The sequence below is a fragment of the Xenopus laevis genome, chromosome 3S, assembly GCF_017654675.1.
Source record: "Xenopus laevis strain J_2021 chromosome 3S, Xenopus_laevis_v10.1, whole genome shotgun sequence".
Lineage (NCBI taxonomy): Eukaryota > Metazoa > Chordata > Amphibia > Anura > Pipidae > Xenopus > Xenopus laevis.
The window spans coordinates 6,616,193-6,637,832 of NC_054376.1; the positions used below are offsets into that span (position 1 = coordinate 6,616,193).

The 21,640-nt window shown below is 41.2% G+C and overlaps 1 protein-coding gene across 3 annotated transcripts in view; it reads left to right on the top strand.

Annotated features, from left to right (window-relative positions):
- Window positions 1–21,640, top strand: part of tspan9.S (tetraspanin 9 S homeolog) — a 227,307-nt gene that overhangs the window by 111,850 nt on the left and 93,817 nt on the right. For 2 of the 3 annotated variants that reach the window (XM_041587649.1, NM_001093585.1), the window contains 1 exon segment: window positions 7,558–7,637. In XM_041587649.1, coding sequence (XP_041443583.1) covers window positions 7,575–7,637 — 63 coding nt within the window. In that variant the 5' untranslated portion in view covers window positions 7,558–7,574. 3 annotated transcript variants of the gene reach the window in all.

Genomic DNA, 21,640 nt, shown 5'->3' on the forward strand with positions numbered 1-21,640 from the left:
ATACCCAATACTCCATATGTCCCTCCATACCCAACACTACATATGTCCCTTCATACCCAACACTACATATGTCCCTTCATACCCAACACTACATATGTCCCTTCATACCCAACACTACATATGTCCCTCCTTACCCAACACTACATATGTCCCTCCATACCCAACACTACATATGTCCCTCCATACCCAACACTACATATGTCCCTCCTTACCCAACACTACATATGTCCCTCCATACCCAACACTACATATGTCCCTCCATACCCAACACTACATATGTCCCTTCATACCCAACACTACATATGTCCCTCCTTACCCAACACTACATATGTCCCTTCATACCCAACACTACATATGTCCCTCCTTACCCAACACGACATATGTCCCTTCATACCCAACACTACATATGTCCCTTCATACCCAACACTACATATGTCCCTCCTTACCCAACACTACATATGTCCCTCCTTACCCAACACTACATATGTCCCTCCTTACCCAACACTACATATGTCCCTTCAGCAGTTGTTCTTCCATTGTTGGACTATTTTTTCACCTATTCACCCAACAAAGTCAGTTTTGCTGGCTATGCACAAAGCACTTCCTTCCTACAAAGTCCCCAGTACTTTACTCTGAATTTGCAAATGCCATTGTTGCTCTCTTTAGTTCAGCCACATCAATATACAGTAATATCTAAAAGAACATTATTTGCTTTCACGCTCGGCATGCTGGATTAACTATAATGGATCATTCAATCTCCTGGGACTGACCCAATATGAACCAAACCAGAGTGAGTCAGCTTTATTGGCTTGTAGCCCAACCTGTTACCATTAACTCCCAGTGCACCAAATGCTGACTATATAGTATATATATATCTGTATATCTGTATATCTGCTCTACCATTCAAACACTCAAACATTTCATCTTAAAGGGTAAATATACTTTACCTTACTGGTCTCTTAGACTAATTTACTTTGTGTTTATAATGACCTCCTGACATCCCTATGCTGCTGTCCATAAATAATAAAGTAAGAACTAATTCTTTTTTTTTTTTTATATATATATATTTAAAAGAAGCAATTGGTGTTGAAGTTGTGTCTGAAAAGGTGCAATGCATATTAGGGAGTGGGTGTGGCTTAGGGAGGAGGAAGGAGTGGCTCTGGTTAATTGGGTGTGGCTTGATGTGTTCATTGTAATGTAATTGTCTAAAATATCCATATTTTAATTAAAATATTGGATTTATGCTCCATCATAGGAAAGTAAGCCCTGATACTGTGTTTTGGCATACATATATATTATCTATATCTCAATGCATAATATCTCATTCCTTCTCTCTATAATTATATTTATAACAAGAACAATATCTGCCATTAATTCTTGCCTCTGCCGTTGGTTAAAAAAATTACTATAACACTGCCCTCTAGTGGTCAACACATTGTACAGTTCTATTCGTGTCTTTGTTAAAGGATAAGTAAACCTTTAAAATAAGTGAATGTAAAATTGATGAGAGTGCTATTCTAAGCTCTTTTATTATAGCTAATACAAGTTATTTTATCATTTACATTCATTATTTAGTTTCTTTTTATTCCAAGATATTAAGGGATACATGTGCTGTTAATATGAATGAATTTTGTTCCAACAGCGCCACCTGCTGGTCAGTTTCTGACCAGTCTGACCACCAAGTAGTCAAGGAAGTTGTCAGGAGAAAGAAAGAGGCTGCTCTGATGTTCTTCTGCTTAGGAAAACAATTAGAAACCTTTCTCAAATCTTTCCTAAGCAGAAGAACATCAGAGCAGCCTCTTTCTTTCTTCTGACAACTGCTCAGTGTTGTTGAACTGCACTTCCCAGTATTGGCTGTTGGTGGGATGCTGGGAATTATAGTTCAACAATATTTGGAAAACAGGAAAACAATTAGAAACCATTCTCAAATCTTTGCTAAGCAGAAGAACATCAGAGCAGCCTCTTTCTTTCTCCTGACAACTTCCTTGACTACTTGGTGGTCAGACTGGTCAGAAACTGACCAGCAGGTGGCGCTGTTGGAACAAAATTCATTCATAATAACAGCACACGTATCCCTTAATATCTTGGAATAAAAAGAAAACAAATAATGAATGTAATTTACAAAAGTGCTTAGAATAGCCCTCTCATTTTAAAGGTTTACTTATCCTTTAATGCCATTGCCAGGCTATTACTTTGTTTGCCGACAGTGTAGCACGCCGGCAGGCAAAGGGTTAAAAATGGTATTAAAAATATCCCAAATCGCCTTGAAATGACACTTTATTTAAATCTTAAAATGCCAGTAAAGTTGATTTTCACTTTTGTCTTTGAGCCCAGGTCCATCTGCCCCCAAACTCTGCCATAGCCATTAATAAAGAGAGAGGAGCGAGTATCTCATTCTATAGATGATTTATTACTGCCGATTGGTGGGCCAGTAGGGGCCCCTAATCATATTTCCATTACAAATCATCTGTCTTTTCGAAAAATGACCCTCTCCTTGACCCCCCAGTCTCCCAAGGTCATTAAAGTGCTAATGGCAAATGAAAGCTTCCCCGTGACAAGCGTTTAATTGTGACGGATATCTCTGTGGTCCCTTGTGGCGAAATCCAAGGAGCCATTGCCATTAGGAGAGCCTGCTGCTCTGTGAAAGAGGTGTTGGGAAATATATATTATGAATAGTGATGAGCAAATTTATTTACCAGCCATGGATTCGTAAAGCAAATTCCGAATTTTGCCATGTACGAATTTTTTCGCGAAACTGTAGCGAAATTTTTGCCGCGGAAAAAATTTGCTGCAAAAAAACGCCCATTGACATACATAGGACAAAAAAAGTCGCCAAAATAAAAAACGCCCATTGACTTTAATGCATTAGGACAAAAAAGTCGCCATAGGAAAAAACGCCCATTAGCATACATAGGACAAAAAAAGTCGCCAAAATAAAAAACGCACATTGACTTTAATGCTTTAGGACAAAAAAGTTGCATAGGAAAAAACGCCCATTGACATACATAGGACAAAAAAAGTCGCCAAAATAAAAAACGCACATTGACTTTAATGCATTTAGATCGAGAAATGTGTTCCTTGCGTAAAAAAATGTCGCCGTTATCCGGAAACCCATTATCCAGAAAGCTCCGAATTACGGAAAGACCGCCTCCCATAGACTTCATTATAGTCAGATAATCCCGATTTTAAAAAATGATTTCTTTTTTTCTGTGTAATAATAAAACAGTCGCTTGTACTTGATCCCAACTAAGATATAATTAATCCTTATTGGAAGCAAAACCAGCCTATTGGGTTTATTTAATGTTTACATCATTATCATACTTAAAGGACCAGTAACATAATTTCTTTAAAAAAAAAGATTTGTTAGTATACATTGAAAAAAAAAAAACACCAAGACAAATTAAACTTTAAAATTACAAAGCCTTTATTAAGAAATAACTTGGCGAAACTACACTTGCGCTCCTCTTGGTGACAGGGTGATGGATCCAGCGTGCGGTGCATGATTTCTCCTCCCTGGCTATCTCCTATAAGGAAGGCAGGGAGGAGAAAGTGAGCGCCGCATGATGGATCCACACTAAGTTATTTCTTAATAAAGACTTTGAGATTTTAAAGTTTATATTTGTCTTGGTGTTTTTTCTCAATGTATACTAACGATTTTTTTTGATGTTACTGGTCATTTAAGGTATGAAGATTATATTTACGGAAAGATTCTTTACCCGGAAAACCCCAGCATTCTGTATAACAGATCCTGGACCTGTAGAGACAAAATAATTAGGTGGCTTCACTGAGCAAGGACATTGGAAAGGAGCATAAGTCATCCGCATGATTTGGAATCCACATACAAACGACTTTCATTGCTCCCATGGCCGCTATTAGATTTAAAGCACCCAGGAGTCTGGTCCTTAAGGGCCCCAGTGCTGCAGGTGTTGCGAGTACCCGTGGCCGAGCACAGGTGCATAACTTGGCTTTCTTGCACTTCCACGTAATCACCGGAAAGCAGCAGTGTTGGTGGTCCCTGGGAACGATTATGTTTCATTTAATTGGGAAGTTTATTATAAGCAAACTGCTGCAAAATAGTGGTGCAATCCAAAATTCTGGTGGTGCAATCCAAATTCAGATAATCAATATGGCAGCTTCTATTGATATATACAAGTATAGGACCTGTGATCCAGAATGCTCGGGACCTGGGGCTTTCTGGATAATGGATCTTTCTGTAATTTGGATTTTCATACCTTAAGTCTACTGGGAAATCATGTAAACATGAAATAAACCCAATAGGCTGGTTCTGCTTCCAATAAGGATTAATAATATCTTAATTGGGATCAAGTACAAGCGACTGTTTTATTATTACAGGTATGGGACCTGTTATCCAGAATGCCCAGGACCTGGGGCTTTCTGGATAATGGATCTTTCTGTAATTTGGATTTTCATACCCTAAGTCTACTAGAAAATAGTGTAAATATTAAATAAACCCAATAGGCTGGTTTTGCTTCCAATAAGGATTAATTATATCTTAGTTGGGATCAAGAACAGGCTACTGTTTTATTATTACAGTTATGGGACTTGTTATCCAGAATGCTCGGGACCTGGGGCTTTCTGGATAACGGATCTTTCTGTATTTTGGATCTTCATACCTTAAGGGCCATATTTATCAAGGGTCGAATTTCGAATTAAAAAAAAATTCAAATTCGAATTCAAAAAGACCAACCTAAATTAAGTTTTTTCGGTCGAATAGGTCCGTATTCGGCCGAATACGAATCGTAGGAATATCGAATTCGATCAAATTCGATTTGAAGTTTTTCCCACCAATTGACTCCAAGTAGGTTCTAGGAGGTCCCCCATAGGCTAAAACAGCCATTTGTCAGGTTTTAGATGGCGATTGGTCCAAGTCAAATTTTTTAAGAGACAGTACATGATACATTTCGATATTCTAATTTTCAAATTTTTTTCAAATTCCTTAAAATAAAATAAACCCAATAGGCTGGTTCTGCTTCCAATAAGGATGAATTATATCTTAGTTGGGATCAAGTACAAGCAACTGTTTTATTATTACAAAGAAAAAGGAAATAATTTTTAAACATTTTAATTATTTGTATAAAATGAAGTCTATGGGAGACGGCCTTCCCATAATTCAGAGCTTTCTTGATAGTGGGTTTCTGTGTAACGGATCCCATACCCATATGGTATATATTAGTACAGGCATTGGATTTGTTATCTGGAAACCCATTATCCAGAAAGCTCTGAATTACTGGTATGGGATCCGTTATCCAGAAACCCACTATCCAGAAAGGCTGTCTCCCATAGACCCCATTATAATCAAATAATCCAATTTTTTAAACTATATTTCCTTTTTTTTTTTATACACTTTCTGCACTGCTGGTTCTCACTCCTGTTTACTTTCCTCTGCGCTGCTGGTTCTGACTCCTGTTTACTTTCCTCTGCACTGCTGATTCTGACTCCTGTTTACTTTCCTCTGCACTGCTGATTCTGACTCCTGTTTACTTTCCTCTGCACTGCTAGTTCTGACTCCCGTTTACTTTCCTCTGCACTGCTGGTTCTGACTCCTGTTTACTTTCCTCTGCACTGCTGGCTCTGACTCCTGAAACAATGAAACCATAGCTTTCTGCTAATCAAACGGGGGGAAAGAACCGGCTTACAGTTATATTGTTTCAAGACTCAGAACTGGAGAACGGAATGGGAGAAGACGGATCCTGCTCTCGATAGCAATTACATTTACAAACACTGAAATGTTTAAAGGGGTTGTTCGCCTCCCAAACACTTTTTTTCAATTCAGTTGTTTTCAGATTGTTCCCCCGAAATAATGGATTTTTTCAATTACTGACTACATTATTTATTTTTTACTGTTTTTCCAAAATCTAAGTTTAAAAGTGAATATTCCTGTCTCTGGCAGCTCAGTAATTCAGGTGCAGAGTCTGAACGGTTACAATTTTGCAACATTAGTTGATCCATTTCTCAGCAGCATCTCTGGAGTATTAGTAACTATTGTATCAATTCTAACAGCTGCCTGTAATGAAACCCAGAGATTCTGCTCAGCAGGAACAACGGTAAGAAATGTATCAATTTAGAACAGTTTACAGGGTCGGCGACCCCTCTTCCCAGATCTGCTTCAGAAGGTGGAAAAGGACACTTTACACTTCAATATTAGAAAAACAGTCACACTTAGAAAATTGAAATTTATTGGAAAAAGTCGTTATTTCTGGTGATCTATCTGACAACAACTAGTTGTGTGAAGGTAGACAACCCCTTTTAAGGTGGCCATACACGGGCAGATTAAAGCCGGCCCTTTAGACTGATTCGGCAGCTTATCTGCCCATGTGTAGGGGCTCCCAACGGGTCCTCCCGATCGAAATCAGGCAGATATCGATCTGTCAAGTTTGATTTTTTTTTTTCTAGTTGATGCGGTCCTGCGACCGGTCGGCGCCCATTAGCAGCATTGTAATCCGATTGATCAGCCCCAGGGCCAAATGTTCGGATTCCCCCGATATCGCCCAGCCAAACGAGCAGATCTAATAGTGTACGGCCACCTTGACGTTTATTGGGGCAAAGATCAGTTGCCCTTTAAAAAAATAAACTAAGAGTCAAGCTGCTGGTTGCTGTGATACACGTGTATATTTGATGTGGAGTCATAATATCTTAGTCGCTGTCGGATTCTTTCTTGGTGTTTAAAGGGGGAATATACTGGATTTGCTTTGTGCACGAGAGAGAGAGAGAGAGAGAGAGAGAGAGAGAGAGAGGAGCATTAGGGCTTTTTAAAGGTATTATGTCAAGGAGGCGTGTGCCTGGTGGCTAGCGTTCCTCTCCATTGGCTAATTGGGAGGCTGGAGGTGGGGAGGGGGAAAGCTAAAGCTGTATGACTTGAGAGTGGCTGGGGGATTTTCGGTGGGATTGCCCTGTACAGTTGCAGCTGCCGATGCTTCTATACAACGGCACAGGCAGCTATTGGAGATCACTGGGAGAAGGATCCTTGCACGAGCTTCAGGGGGGCTACGGAAAACACTCTGGGAAGGGGAGATGTTATACATCAGCCCAACAGGATTCCTAGTGTTCTAGGATGTGACAAGGTAACACTGTAGCGAGGATTGGAAGTGCCGTAGGTTACATTGTAGCTGGAAAACACAGTGCACCCTGCCAATGCCTAGGAGGTGAATATATATATATATATATATATAAATAAGCTTCTTACTGGGATAAAGGATCTGTGTTCTAGAGCACTAGTTCCCCTTTACTGCGAGCCCCGATTGCATGCTGAGAGATGCTAGACAATAGCTGCGGGCACTGTGCAAAGAAAGACCATGGAAAAGTCAAGTAGCGAAGATTCCTCCATCCACCGAAGTCCGTCCGTAGACAGCAGAGACTCGGCTAAGCCTTCCACTTCAGCCAGGGACTGTGGGAGGGGGTTCACCGCCGGAGCGTTTTATGGTACCGCTGGATCCCGCGCCCAGAGCCAGGCCGGCGGCAAAAGGGACAAGTACTCTGCACCCAAGGGTGGGAAGTATGTGGTGTTTTACCTGGATCTATCGTTTGTTTTCCTTCTAGAGTTTAAGAAGTGCAACATGGCGCGAGGCTGTCTCTGCTGCTTGAAATACATGATGTTCCTCTTCAACTTGATATTTTGGGTAAGTGACCTTTCTATTTTTATTTACTGATACCCGTATGCTTTTAGCCAGATCCCAAACCTAAATAGTGTTGGGGTCCTTTGCAACATAGGGCCACCTTATAAGGCATATAAAAGCATCCACAGCAACCGTATAATATCTTTGAAACCTGCAATTTGAAGTTCAACCAATATAAAGTCTGATTGGTTAATGATTCACACTTATCCCATAGGTAGAGCCTCTTGCTCCGGCACCTTATATTGTGCACAATGATATACAAAATCTGCTAAAGAGAGAAATGACTTTGGGTGCAATTGAGCTTTCTCTACAATAACGATATGGAACGGGATTCAATGACTTTGGTCCAGTCTCCGCCGCTTCCGTCCAGTGAAGCCTCAATTCATAGAACTGACCGTGGATAAGAACTTGGTCATACGCAGTAGATTTATCGACCCATTGAGGATCAATAAAAGCACAATTTTTGCAGCAATGTCCTGCGTTTGACCAAGTTCTTATCCACGGGTTATTTCTATGAATTGAGCTTTCTCTACATACAACTTAATGTTGCATGCCTGGACCCCGAGAAAAGTATATTTGTGAGCCCAACCATCCCCCTATGGGTCATAGGGGAATAACAGACTCACCCCTGTTCCCCCCTGCAACTGAGTGGTCTGCTCCCCCCTATAACTGTGCCATTACCTATCCATACAACTGCTATATGTCATGTCTGCTAATCTGCTTGAGCACTAGAGTGTATCCAGCAATACTCTTGAAGGACCTCTAGTGTCCAAAGGGTTAATTTACTTCAACTCCAGTGGAGGGGGTTTTTGTTGGAATTCTGCCACAGTTACTCAACACAAGATAAGCATTGCTACCGTTACATTGCTACCTTTCTCATTCACTGAACCATATTTGCAGCTGTATTTGTATTTTCTGCACCTAAAGTCGGAATTTGCCGTGATTATTTGGTGTGTGTGTGTTGATGACAAAGTCATTTGGTTGCACGAGGGACGGCCAGGGAATTCCACATTCCCACTAGAGTGCCACATAGCAGTCGCTGGGAGCAAGGTCATCTCTTTCACCGTTTGGGTATTGTTCCCCTTTAATTCTGATTCGGCTCCATACTTGCCAAGCCGGGTTTATATCGCGGGATCCATTTATATTTAAATCATGGCGTGTAGCACGAATGTGCCGGGATATCTCCCAACTTTACAGAGAGAAAGAGGCGGAGGGGCTTGAAGCAATGCAGCAATATGTGTTTCTGGGCTTCAGATAGGGTTGTCGCCTTTTCTGTAAAAAAATATCGGCCTTCCTATATATTTATCTTTTTTCCCTATTAATAACATTGGGATCAACCATCATTTTTACTGGCCAGGCTGGTAAAATACCAGCCAGGTGGCAACCCTAGCTAAAGATAATATAATACACTGCATCCCATGGGTATAAAGAAGGAACTCTGTTATTTAGAATCCCTGGGACTTGGGGGGGTAGGATTCCTGGATAAGGGGTTCCGTAAGGCCTTTAAAAAGTGGCTTTATTTAAATAAGACATTTTGGGTATTGTTACTGCTGTATTGCTTTGCTTTCTGGTTAATGGGTTTGTGCATAATTGATCCTCTACCTGTTCTCTTTCTTTCAAGTATTGCCCATGCAGAACAGCCATAGAATAGGTTTTTGGGTGGGCCCCTGGTCTAAGGTTTTTTGTGGACCCCTGGTTTACCAATCCGATTTAACTAGGGATTTAACTAGTTCAGTAGTGAAATAGTTAAACTTACCAGCTCTGATTTACCCAATGGGGGGAAAAATATTAATAAAATGTATTTATTTCAATATATGAATGTATTTCAGTGCCTGCATTTCTTTCCAGCAAAGAAAAAGGAACGGCAATGGGGGGCAAATATAATCGATGGCAAAAACACCCAAATCCCGGTTATTTATATAAAAAAGAATTGAGGACATGAACTGAGGGCACACATCTAAGTGCTGGTGTCCCAATCAGGAGACTGAGTGTATTGTGCCGCATTATCAATGAGCGAGAGGCTCCTATGTGCCACTTGATCAAGCGGGCGCCACTCTCTCTGCTGTGCGAGCTCCGCAATCTCCGTAATATATTCTATTAGCTCGGCTCTGTAACATCTCTCTGCGAGGGAAGAAGAGGTTGGGAGGCACGTTAAGAAGATCATTCCTTACTGTGCTTCATCGTTTTGGGTTGCAAATGATCCGTCGGACATCGTTTGTCACATTTTCACACACACACAAGGGATTTAAGAGAGACAGCAGAATGTTTAATGCTTATTCCCCTGAGTAATATCCTAGTTTAGTTCATCTGTTACCTATAGTTCCCATGCCTGGAATGTCTACTCCTTTAACCCTTTCGCTGCTGCAGGGTTCTGATTTATAATGTGTGTCTGGCATGTAAAGTGTTAACCCTTCCCCCATTGACACATGCCTAGTTGATAAAGCTGTGGGATATGGGATGGCTAGATGTTGCTGAACTACAGCTCTCAGCACAGATGCCCCCACGATGTGCCTGTTGTTTGTGTATTGACTTAAGTACCACCTGCTGCAAGAAAACTGTCAGCAAATAGATTTGTTTCCTGCTGCCGTCTCCGTCCCATTTTGCGGTACGCGGCTGGTTTGTGCGAGGATGATGGAGGCCATCTGGTGTTGCTCCTCACAGAGATTAGATGCGTCTGAGCTAAGGGTGCACTGGGGTTAATTGCAAAGCCGGGATTTTCCTCTTCAATATCCAAAGTGGAGATTATTCTGCAGGTTGTGATGCCTGTAAAAATAGTTTGTTTATTGTTGGCACCTAAATAACATCCAGATCCAGACAAAAGTGTCATCAAGACAGAATTGGCATTAAATGGTAGTAATGAACTCGTAAAGGGTTCCCTTTACCCCTAGGACCCCAGGAGCCAGTACTAGAGGGGTGCAAGGCCTCCAGTGTTTGCCCATTGCCTTCATATAGACATATCTGCAGTAGGGATGGGCGAATCTGACCCGTTTAGATTCGGCAACAATTCGCCAACGGGCATTAAAGTCTATGGGCGACAAAAAAATTTTGATGCGTGGCAAATTTTTTTTTGACGCACACCATTTTTTTTTGACGTGTGCCGCCATTCACGTCTATGGGCGTCATTTCCACGGCGAAACAAGGCGCAAAAATTTGCCCATCCCAAATCTGCAGTCTATGCTAGGATCGAGTATGGTCAGCTTTCAGCGTGCATAGTCCTGGTTGGCAATCACAGCAGCGGGCATCCAAAAGGAGGGACGCAGCGGAAAAATAGCGGCCACCGCCGAGCAGCTGTGCATTGGGTTTTACTTTACTGCATTTTTGCAAATTGCCCTCATAGGGTGATCTAGAGCTCCACCCCTGTGTGCCTGGGTTAAACATGCTAGAGTCTCCCCTCCTTAATCAGATTTAATCACATTTTTGTTTTGTGGTCCCACCGATAGTATATATTATGCATAATGGGCAAGAGGCGCATGTCTATAAAAGCTCAACCCGGAAGTCGGAAGCCGGCATTTGGAAGGTCGCGGGTGGGGAGAGCAGTCAGGAGAGCTCAACCTGCACCCGCTCGTGACCTGGAAAGGAGTGTGCCGGTATCGGGCCAGCCCCCACATCACCAATTAATTCCAATTCATATTACCTGGCAGCTGCTGGCATTGTGCTCTGACGATTAATTAATAATCAATCCTGTAGCATCAGCTTCTGTGACACATTCTGCTAATGATCTCCATCCCTCCCTTGCCTTAGCTACTCAACAGCAGCCCCAGAGCACACTGAGCACGTGCAGTGCCACACACAAAAAAATAGCCTAAGATTGGGAGCTGCCGTGGTCAACTTTAAAGCTCTGGACCATTACTTTTATAGGACTATAAACCTCTGCCTGGTACAGTATGATCAGTATATAAAATATAGCTTTTCATTTTTAAGTTTTAGTTCTCCTTTTGAATGATCTTCCATGGAATACTGTCACAGAAAACATGTTTTTTTCAACGTTAAAAGTGCTGCTCCAGCAGACTTCTGCACTGAAATCCATTTTTCAAAAGAGCAAAGGGATTTTTCAATATTTCATTTTGAAATCTGACACGGAGCTAGACGTATTGTCAGTTTCCCAGGTGCCCTCAGTCATGTGATTTGTGCTCTGATAAACTTCAATCACTCTTTACTGCTGCACTGCAAGTTGGCATATCACCCTCCTCTCTGAGTAGCCGATCAGCAGGACAATGGGAAGGTAACCAGATAACAGCTCCCTGGTAGATCTAAGAACATCACTCAATAGTAAAAATCCAGGTCCCACTGCGACTCCCTCAATTACATTGAGTAGGACAAAAGCCTGCCAGAAAGCAGTTCCATCCTAAAGTGCTGGCACTTTCTGAAAGCACATGACCAGGCAAAATGGTCTACACACCAATATTACAACTAAAATATACACTTGTTGGGTTAGGAATTACATTTTACATGGGCATGAATAATTTGCAGTGTAATGTAGAAATAAAAACTACACCTTAAAAATCACGACAGAATCCCTTCAATTCTGCTACTGTTTGTAATTTTCAGTCATAATCATAAGCGGTAGTATCTGATCACATTTTATTGTCCTTGTCCTGCTCTAAACCTTGGTTTGCCTTGGGGCCGAAAAAAACAAACAAAACGTCATTAAATCTTGTTACTTGTATCTCTCCTAAGCTGTAAGGGAAATAAAATACAGTACATGTTTCCTGCTATCAATCTGCCATACACCTCATCCCTCGCTTAAGAAGCCCCGAGGCTCATCCCATTTGCTTGAGAAAATGTACAAACCTAAGTGTCCGTGTGCTCCCCGGTGTTCTACCTTCCTTGTTAGACTGAACAATGGCTCATAAATGTCTGCTGAGGATACTTGTCAGCTCGGGGTGGGATGAGCTTGTCCAAGCATAATGTTTGCATATTCACTTGCGTTGTGTCCTTGTCTACATTACACCATGTAAACTCAGCCTCTACATTATTTATTAGAGAAACAAACAAAATAGTCAGAAGCGAGAGTAACATCTCAAACAGTGGGATTCCACATTCTTTTAGCCCTTTATTGTGATTGGTGACAGAAGCAGAGTATTCTGGAGTGGCCTTTGAATGGAAGACTCCATGTGAGCTGTCAAGGCCTAACTTGAGGCATCATGGAAAGATTGCCTTGTTTGTTGGCTCTTTAGGCCTTGAAGATGGATTATGTGGAACAGTAAGTCTGCTAACAGATACTGTGGGTAGACTCTTTATTGTTAAACCTTTTTCAGTAGGGTTTTTATTGAGAAAGGGGAACAGTTAACTTTGTCAGCAGCAGTTTGGTATAATGTTGGACTGGGCCTCCTATGGCCCATTAGAGAACTTAAGAGTCAAAGCCAACTCTCACAATAATCAGGTTGACATGACGTGAAATGGTATATGTAGACTTATAATGGAAATAGCTCATGGGAATTGTCCCATACCAGGCCTACTAGGACTTGGGCTCACCAGGATATGCTTTGTTACTTTGGTAGGCACTTTACTGAAAACTAGGTGACCTATGGACCTTGAGAGTTGATTTTAGGAGGTAGCTAGGATCCAACGTTGTCACACTTTGCATATCTGCGTGAGCACCCTCTAACCATATAGGCTGTGCCAAAGGTAGCGTTCATAATCATAGGTTACCATTTAGAGCAGGAGCTCTTAACCAATGGTTCACAAAGCTTGTGTTTGGTCTCCATGATCCAAGTTAGGTGGACCCTTTTCCTAAAATGAAACAGGATTTACATTGAAACAAGGTTTGATAATTGATAATTGAAGCTGAAAGAGGAAGAATTGTGGGAAAAATTCAATACTAATACAGGAGTAGAGTACAGAAGATGACTTTAATCACCTGTAATGGCGAGAAGGCAGAACCTCGAGGATAGTATATTTAGTAACATGGATTTGTACTGAATATTTGCCATGATTGCAACCCAGACTGAGTATATATCTAGACAGTTCCAGTCAATATATAGTGTCTGGCATCTTGGACTCCCTCTTGCCTATTTGGAAAAGTCAGGAGTGGGGATTAATACAGCCTATGGGTGATTTTAAAATGTAACTTTCTATGCCCTCCAAGTGTTCTTGCCATCAGATCTTGGGACACAAGACATACTACACCAGGCTGCCATGTTTTTTCTTATGCTCGTAAGAGATCATGGCATATGATAAAATCCCTTCTGTGTTTGTTCTCGTCAGCCATATTGGAATCCAATTTGGTGGCTTATCAAGCAGCTGATGGGCTATGCAGTGAAGCCCTTGAAAAACCCATTGGAGTTAGCCAATCATAAATCCATTTGGGTGGTTATAGCCTTTTTACGTTTTCCATATTGGCACTACATTGTAGCTGGCGTAATAGTAGCACACTATAGGCACAGCAAGTTATGCCTCTGTTATATGATATATACATCCATCCTAGCATTGCTTGCAGTAAGTATGTACATATATATATATATATATAGATATATATATATAGATATATATATATATATAGATATTACTAAATAATGTCCCTAGCCAAAATAATAGTAAAAGAAAATTCTTATTAAATCAGAGCTGGGAAAATCAAGTTAAGGGGAAATGGTGGAAAAATCAGACTGAGACAGGAAACAAGTATTGAATCAACTCCAACTTTGATTTGCTTGAAAAAAATAAGAGGTAAAACAGAAACCTCCATGAAAATGAAATGTTTGAAGCAACAAAACAGATCTAGGACTCCTGGCCTTGTTCCGTATGATATCAGAGAACGGCCTTGAGAGGAGCCTCCATTTGGGTTTTTGTGCAGACGGGGAGAAATCTCAGTAGCATTTCATGTGACAGTTGGCCCATAGCCTAACAAGTTCAGATTGAACAGCTGCTTGTGTAGAGGGGAATGGACCATTAACCAGATTTCATACTCTCGTTCCTCTGTTACTCAATAACCCTCTCCTTTAGACTGAATCCAGTTTGTTGTATAGATCGGAATAGACAGAGACGCACCTAAAGGGGATTGGACCATTGGCCATGTGCAATAATAAAGTTGACTGGGTATAGATGTAGAGGGGAATGGACCGTTAACCGGATTTCGTACTACTCTTGTGCCCCTGTTAATCAATAAACATCTCCACTTGACTGAATCCAGTTTGTTGTATGGATAGGAATAGACAGAGACGTACCTAAAGAGGATTGGGCCATTGGCCATGTGCAATAATACAGTTGACTGGGTATAGAGGGGCAGGTCCGGACTGGCAATCTGTTCTGGCAAATGCCAGAGGGGCTGCTGTAAGGTCCCATAGACAATCACTAGTTATTGGGCTGAGGAGGTCTATTTGTGGCCCCAAAGTACTTGGAATGCCAGGGCTCTCCAATTTTAACTCTCCGTCCAGACCTGTAGAGGGGAATGTACCATAAACCGGATACCTAAAGGGAATTGGGCCATTGGTCATGTGCAATAAGACAGTTGACTGGTACCAAAGCCTCTGTAAATGTTAAGGTGGCCATGGACGTTAAGATTTTTCGCACCTTAATGACCAATTTTAGTGCGATCCGATGAATCTGTGAAATTATCATTAGGTTTGTGGGCACCGAACGATCGTGCATCATATGACATTGGTCAGGTTAGAAATTTTTATGGTTCACAGTGAAATTTATCCATTGTCCAATTGTTTGCTGGGCCAAGCAGGCAACTACCCAGTGTTTTCCTGGCTTCATCTAGACCAGTGGTCCCCAACCAGTGGCTCGTGAGTAACATGTTGCTCTCCAACCACTTGGATGTTGCTCCCAGTGGCCTCAAAGCAGGAGCTTAATTTTGAATTCCAGGCTTGGAGGCAAGTTTTGGTTGTATAAAAACCAGGTGCACTGCCAAACGGAGCCTCAAAGTAGGTTGACAATCCACATAGTGCACTTATTTGGCACCCCAAGAACATTCTTCATGCTAGTGTTGCTCCCCAACGCCTTATACTTCTGAATTTTGCTCACGGGTTCAAAAGGTTGGGGATCCCTGATCTAGACAATATCACTTGAAATGGTCTTTTTAGTTGATGGGCAAATCATACATTTCAACGGTCGTTTCAGGATAAGCTTGGTCTTACGATAACGAACAGATCTTTTAAAAAATCTTAACGTCTATGGCCAGTTTAAAATAATCTCTAATTTGGGATCCTTGCCAGGAAATATCTGCCAGTCTTGAATGAGATATGCCAATATCCATGAGACCTCTAAATATTTGTATCATTGCATCTTGGATTTGTTTGTTCATGGTAATAAAATTAGCAGGAACATAAGGAGCCCATTTAATAACAATCCAATTCTGATTGATTTACAGAAATCTCGAAAAATTGGTGGTTTTCCTATATTTCTAAAAAGCTCTTAAAACTTGAGATTTATTAAAGGGATACTGTCATGGGAAAACATGTTTTTTTCAAAACATATCAGTTAATAGTGCTGCTCCAGCAGAATTCTGCACTGAAATCCATTTCTCAAAAGAGCAAACAGATTTTTCTATATTCAATTTTGAAATCTGACATGGGGTTAGACATTTTGTTAATTTCCCAGCTGCCCCTGGTCATGTGACTGGTGCCTGCACTTTAGGAGAGAAATGCTTTCTGGCAGGCTGCTGTTTTTCCTTCTCAATGTAACTGAATGTGTCTCAGTGGGACCTGGATTTTACTATTGAGTGTTGTTCTTAGATCTACCAGGCAGTTGTTATCTTTTGTTAGGAAGCTGCTATCTGGTTACCTTCCCATTGTTCTGTTGTTAGGCTGCTGGGAGGAAAAAGGGAGGGGGGTGATATCACTCCAACTTGCAGTACAGCAGTAAAGAGTGATTGAAGTTTATCAGAGCATAAGTCACATGACTTGGGGCAGCTGGGAAATTGACAAAATGTCTAGCCCCATGTCAGATTTCAAAACTGAATATAAAAAAAATCTGTTTGCTCTTTTGAGAAATGGATTTCAGTGCAGAATTCTGCTGGAGCAGCACTATTAACTGATTCATTTTGAATTTTTTTTTTCCCCCCATGACAGTATCCCTTTAAGTGTAAAAACCACCAAAGTTGTCGAGGTGTTAAAGGAGTCAATGGGCTGATCCAATTATAAGAGGTTTTTGAATTGCAATAGATTCAGCGACAATCGTTGTTTTAGAGTTTGTCGGGGTTTCAAATACCTCTAAAACCACTCAAATCCGACCTTAAACTCCACAAGTGCTTTTGTAGGATGGTTTCAGATTGACATCCTAGCGTCGCATGGGACTGATAGAAAAATCTGATCATAAACTACATGTAAAATTTTCCATCAAACATGTGAACGCTGCTTTCTCCATGTCGTTGAGTTGAGTATCTACAACCTGCTGTTCTGCTGACTTGCAGGATCGCTATAGCACGTGATACAAGTGTTTAAAAGATTGTCTTCCAATTAATCATGTAAATGCCGAAGGCAGTAAAATGTAAACACGTCACCCTGAAAGCAATTTCAAAGTGCTAAGATTAACGTGGAATCAGTTTAGATATCTCGTGTCAAATTTTCAGTTCTTCACTATAATGAGAAAAAAGGAATTAATTACACTCTGGAAGTGGAGCGCTGGTGACGAGCCTGAGGATAGACGTTGCGCTGCACTCCCTTTATTACAATGACGCGAGGGTCGGACTGGTGCAGCCATTCAAGCACAGGAAACATAGTAGATAACAGATAAATTCTGAAAAATCCCATTGTATGCTAAAGAGCTTATCTGTTATCTACTGTGTATCCTGTGCCTTTCTTTTTCAGCTTTGAATGGCTGCCCCCATGGCTACACAGCAGCTTGTTTATATAAACTATAGTAGTAGTACTTATCTGTTATCTACTGTGTATCCTGTGCTTGAATGGCTGCCCCCATGGCTACACAGCAGCTTGTTTATATAAACTATAGTAGACCTTATCGGTTATCTACTGTGTATCCTGTGCTTGAATGGCTGCCCCCATGGCTACACAGCAGCTTGTTTATATAAACTATAGTAGTACTTATCTGTTATCTACTGTGTATCCTGTGCTTGAATGGCTGCCCCCATGGCTACACAGCAGCTTGTTTATATAAACTATAGTAGTACTTATCTGTTATCTACTGTGTATCCTGTGCTTGAATGGCTGCCCCCATGGCTACACAGCAGCTTGTTTATATAAACTATAGTAGTACTTATCTGTTATCTACTGTGTATCCTGTGCTTGAATGGCTGCCCCCATGGCTACACAGCAGCTTGTTTATATAAACTATAGTAGTACTTATCTGTTATCTACTGTGTATCCTGTGCTTGAATGGCTGCCCCCATGGCTACACAGCAGTTTGTTTATCTAAGACTAAAGTAGTCTTTCTGAAGCAAACACATACATTTTACCAGTGCAGCACAACAGTACATTATATTTTCATTAGGGATGCACCGAATCCAGGATTCGGTTCAGGATTCGGCCAGGATTCGGCCTTTTTCAGCAGGATTCGGATTCGGCCGAATCCTAATTTGCATATGCAAATTAGGTTTCGGATTTGGTTTGGTATTCGGCCGAATCCTTCGTGAAGGTTTCGGGGGTTCGGCCGAATCCAAAAAAGTGGATTCGGTGCATCCCTAATTTTCATAACTTCATTTGTTGGTGTTACTGTTCTTTTAACTCATTCCTTCTCATCCAATCACAGCTACATCCAATCCTGCCAATCTCTAAACATAAACCAGTGTAATGTGGCTGCTGGTCATTCGGATCCCTTGCCATTTAGCCCCTGCGATTAGAGCTCCACGGCTTTCCTTTTGCGTTCGTTTCGGAGAACCTGAAACCACTTTTTAATGAGCAGTCTTGAGTTCCCTGTCCCTTTAAGTGTAAAGTTGTATTTATCTGCATGCTTGGCAGTGTTGGTGGAGGCCTTTGTAAAATTAATGCACCTTAAACACTGCTGCACTGCTGATGTGTCAGGGTTCAGTTCCTCTGCACCACCACAATGCTTTTCCCTGTAAGCAGCAGCCTTGGCCACCCTCCAACCAATTATGTCTTCATTCAGGTGAAGCCGACTTTCTGGTGTTTAGACCGGGCTCCAGGAATACAAACATTTGTTTTCTGGGCTGTTGCTTTATCATAATCTAACCCACCGCTGAAATCGTTTCCCAGCATATGTCTGTTTCCCATCCGAATACCCCTGTGCCTTAGCTCCACAGACCGGCCCTGGAACTTGCCTGTTTCTTGCGGTTTAATTCCATTTTTAAAGGGAAACTATACCCTGTTTACTTGGGGGCTATTGTTCCCCTTATAATTGTAAGCTATGGAGGTGTAACTCTGGCATAAGAAAGAGGCTCTCTCTGGCTTAGCTTTTTATTATTACAGAATATATGGTGAGTGGCATATCTTTGGCCATTGGTGCACAATTTGGCCCTTGATTAATGCACGGCCTAGCCGTTAAAACACCTGCCAAGGCCGAGGTCGGTATTACAAATTTACCGCCAATGAAGCTGTCATGGGAAAAAACATTTTTTCAAAATGAATCCGTTAATAGTGCTGCTCCTGCAGAATTCTGCACTGAAATCCACTTCTCAAAAGAGCAAACAGATTTTTTTATATTCAATCTGACATGGGGCTAGACATATTGTCAATTTCCCAGCTGCCCCAAGTCATGTGACTTGTGCTCTTGATAAACTTCAATCACTCTTTACTGCTGTACTGCAAGTTGGAGTGATATCACCCCTCCCTTTCCTCCCAGCAGCCAAACAAAAGAACAATGGGAAGGTAACCAGATAACAGATCCCTAACACAAGATAACAGCTGCCTGGTAGATATAAGAACATCACTCAATAGTAAAAACCCATGTCCCAGTGAGACACATTCAGTTACATTGAGAAGGAAAAACAGCAGCCTGCCAGAAAGCATTTCTCTCCTAAAGTGCAGGCACAAGTCACATGACTTGGGGCAGCTGGGACATTGACAAAATGTCTAGCCCCGTGTCAGATTTCAAAATTGAATATAAAAAAATCTGTTTGCTCTTTTGAGAAATGGATTTCAGTGCAGAATTTCCCTCTCCGATGTAAATGCAACACATAATGGATGTATGCTTTATATAGCATAACATATTGAACCTGTAAGCTACAGAATTGGGAGGGGGGATAAGACCCTGTGAGACTCTCTATACAGTATATATGAATTATTAATGCAGCTAGGTAATATAATGAGTTTCCATAACCTATATTCTTTAATCCATACATCAGAGTAAAAAGCTAGGCTTATCCTACTGGATTTAGTAAAGTATAATTCCACGTTTAAAGGCAATCCACCCTCTCTTTTTTTTTAATTGGTTTTGTATTTCAAACAGAAGTGACCTATTTTGTTGCTTTAATATTAACCCCTTGGTTTGTTTTATTAAAATAATTAAAATTTTCAAGACCCATAGTCTGTAGTATTACAGAGTTCCTTGTATTAAATCCAAACGTACATGGGATTGTTCCATATTGGTAGCCCAACAGTCCTATTGAGTTTAATTCATGTTTAAATGATTTTTAGTAACCTTAAATGATGGCGATCCAAATTACAGAAAGACCCCTTATTCAGATCCTGAGCATTCCCAATCCTGTATATATGTATGGGTACAGATCAGGGGGGCCCAGGAGATATAGGGGCCCCATGAGACCCTAATTAATATACAATTTCAATAAATACTGATAAAACAGGTCAACCTCTAGTCGTTTTGGGGGGCCTGTAGAATAATTTGCTATGGGGCCCAGTAATATCTAGTTATCAAGCAGTGATCCCCAACCAACCCCAACATGTTGCTCACCAACCCTTTGGATGTTGCTCTCAGTGACCTCAAAGCAGGTGCTTATTTTTTAATTCCTGACTTGGAGACAAGTTGTGGTTGTATAAAAACCAGATGTACTGCCAAACAGACCCTCCAGTAGCCTGCCAGTCCTAATAGGGGCTACCAGTAGCCAATTACAGTCCATATTTGGCACCCCCAGAATTGTGTTGCTTCCCAACTTCTTTTTACATTTGAATGTGGCTCATAGGTTAAAAAGGCTGGAGAACCCTGATATAAAGCTTAAAGGATAAGTAAACCTTTAAAATAAGTGAATGTAAAATTTATGAGAGTGCTTTCCTAAGCCCTTTTGTAATGTACTTTCATTAATTATTTTCTTTTTATTCCAAGATATTAAGGGTTACATGTGCTGTTAATATGAATGACTTTTGTTCCAACAGCGCCACCTGCTGGTCAGTTTCTGACCAGTCTGACCACCAAGTAGTCAAGGAATTTGTCAGGAGAAAGAAAGAGGCTGCTCTGATGTTCTTCTGCTTAGGAAAGATTTGAGAAAGGTTTCTAATTGTTTTCCTAAGCAGAAGAACATCAGAGCAGCCTCTTTCTGTAATATCTTGGCCCCACCGTCTTCATCTTGCCCCACTGTCACCATCTTGCCCTGCTGACTATACCATTGCTATACTTTGTCACTGTCTCCATCTTGTTATCATACAATACCTGTTATCTCCCACACTATAGCTCAAGGCTACGAATGGTCTCCGTAATTTAGCCACTTAAGACAGGTTGATGATCATGGCCACCATTGTTTTGAAGAATAAACCCTTGATTGTCCTGCTAACAAATTCTTATATAGATGCGGCCTTCTATAAACCCTCTGGCTGTTGTTGGACTCCAATGTCCTATCTTTAAGAGATAGTGAGATGCGATTGGAGGAGGGCTGATGTTCTTCAAGTGGTTTTGGGATCCACTTCTAGACTAACTCTGCCAAACTTCTACTCTCGGTTAATTTCCCCAGTGTTCCTCCATTAAACGCTTACATTTGCCAAAGACAAAGCATGCAGGAGTGTCTTGCAAAAGGCTTAGCCTTGTGAGCTGTAAGTGGTTGACACCAGCCTCTGGGGACAAGTTAGTGTGGTGGAACATTTCTTGCTTTAGCAGTCCTAAGGACTTCTTTCCTTCTTATTGGGATATTGTTTTGTGAGAGTGACCGATCCTTAGTGACAGCTTGTCGAGCTGATTAATGCCGGCTCAAGAGAATAGCTATG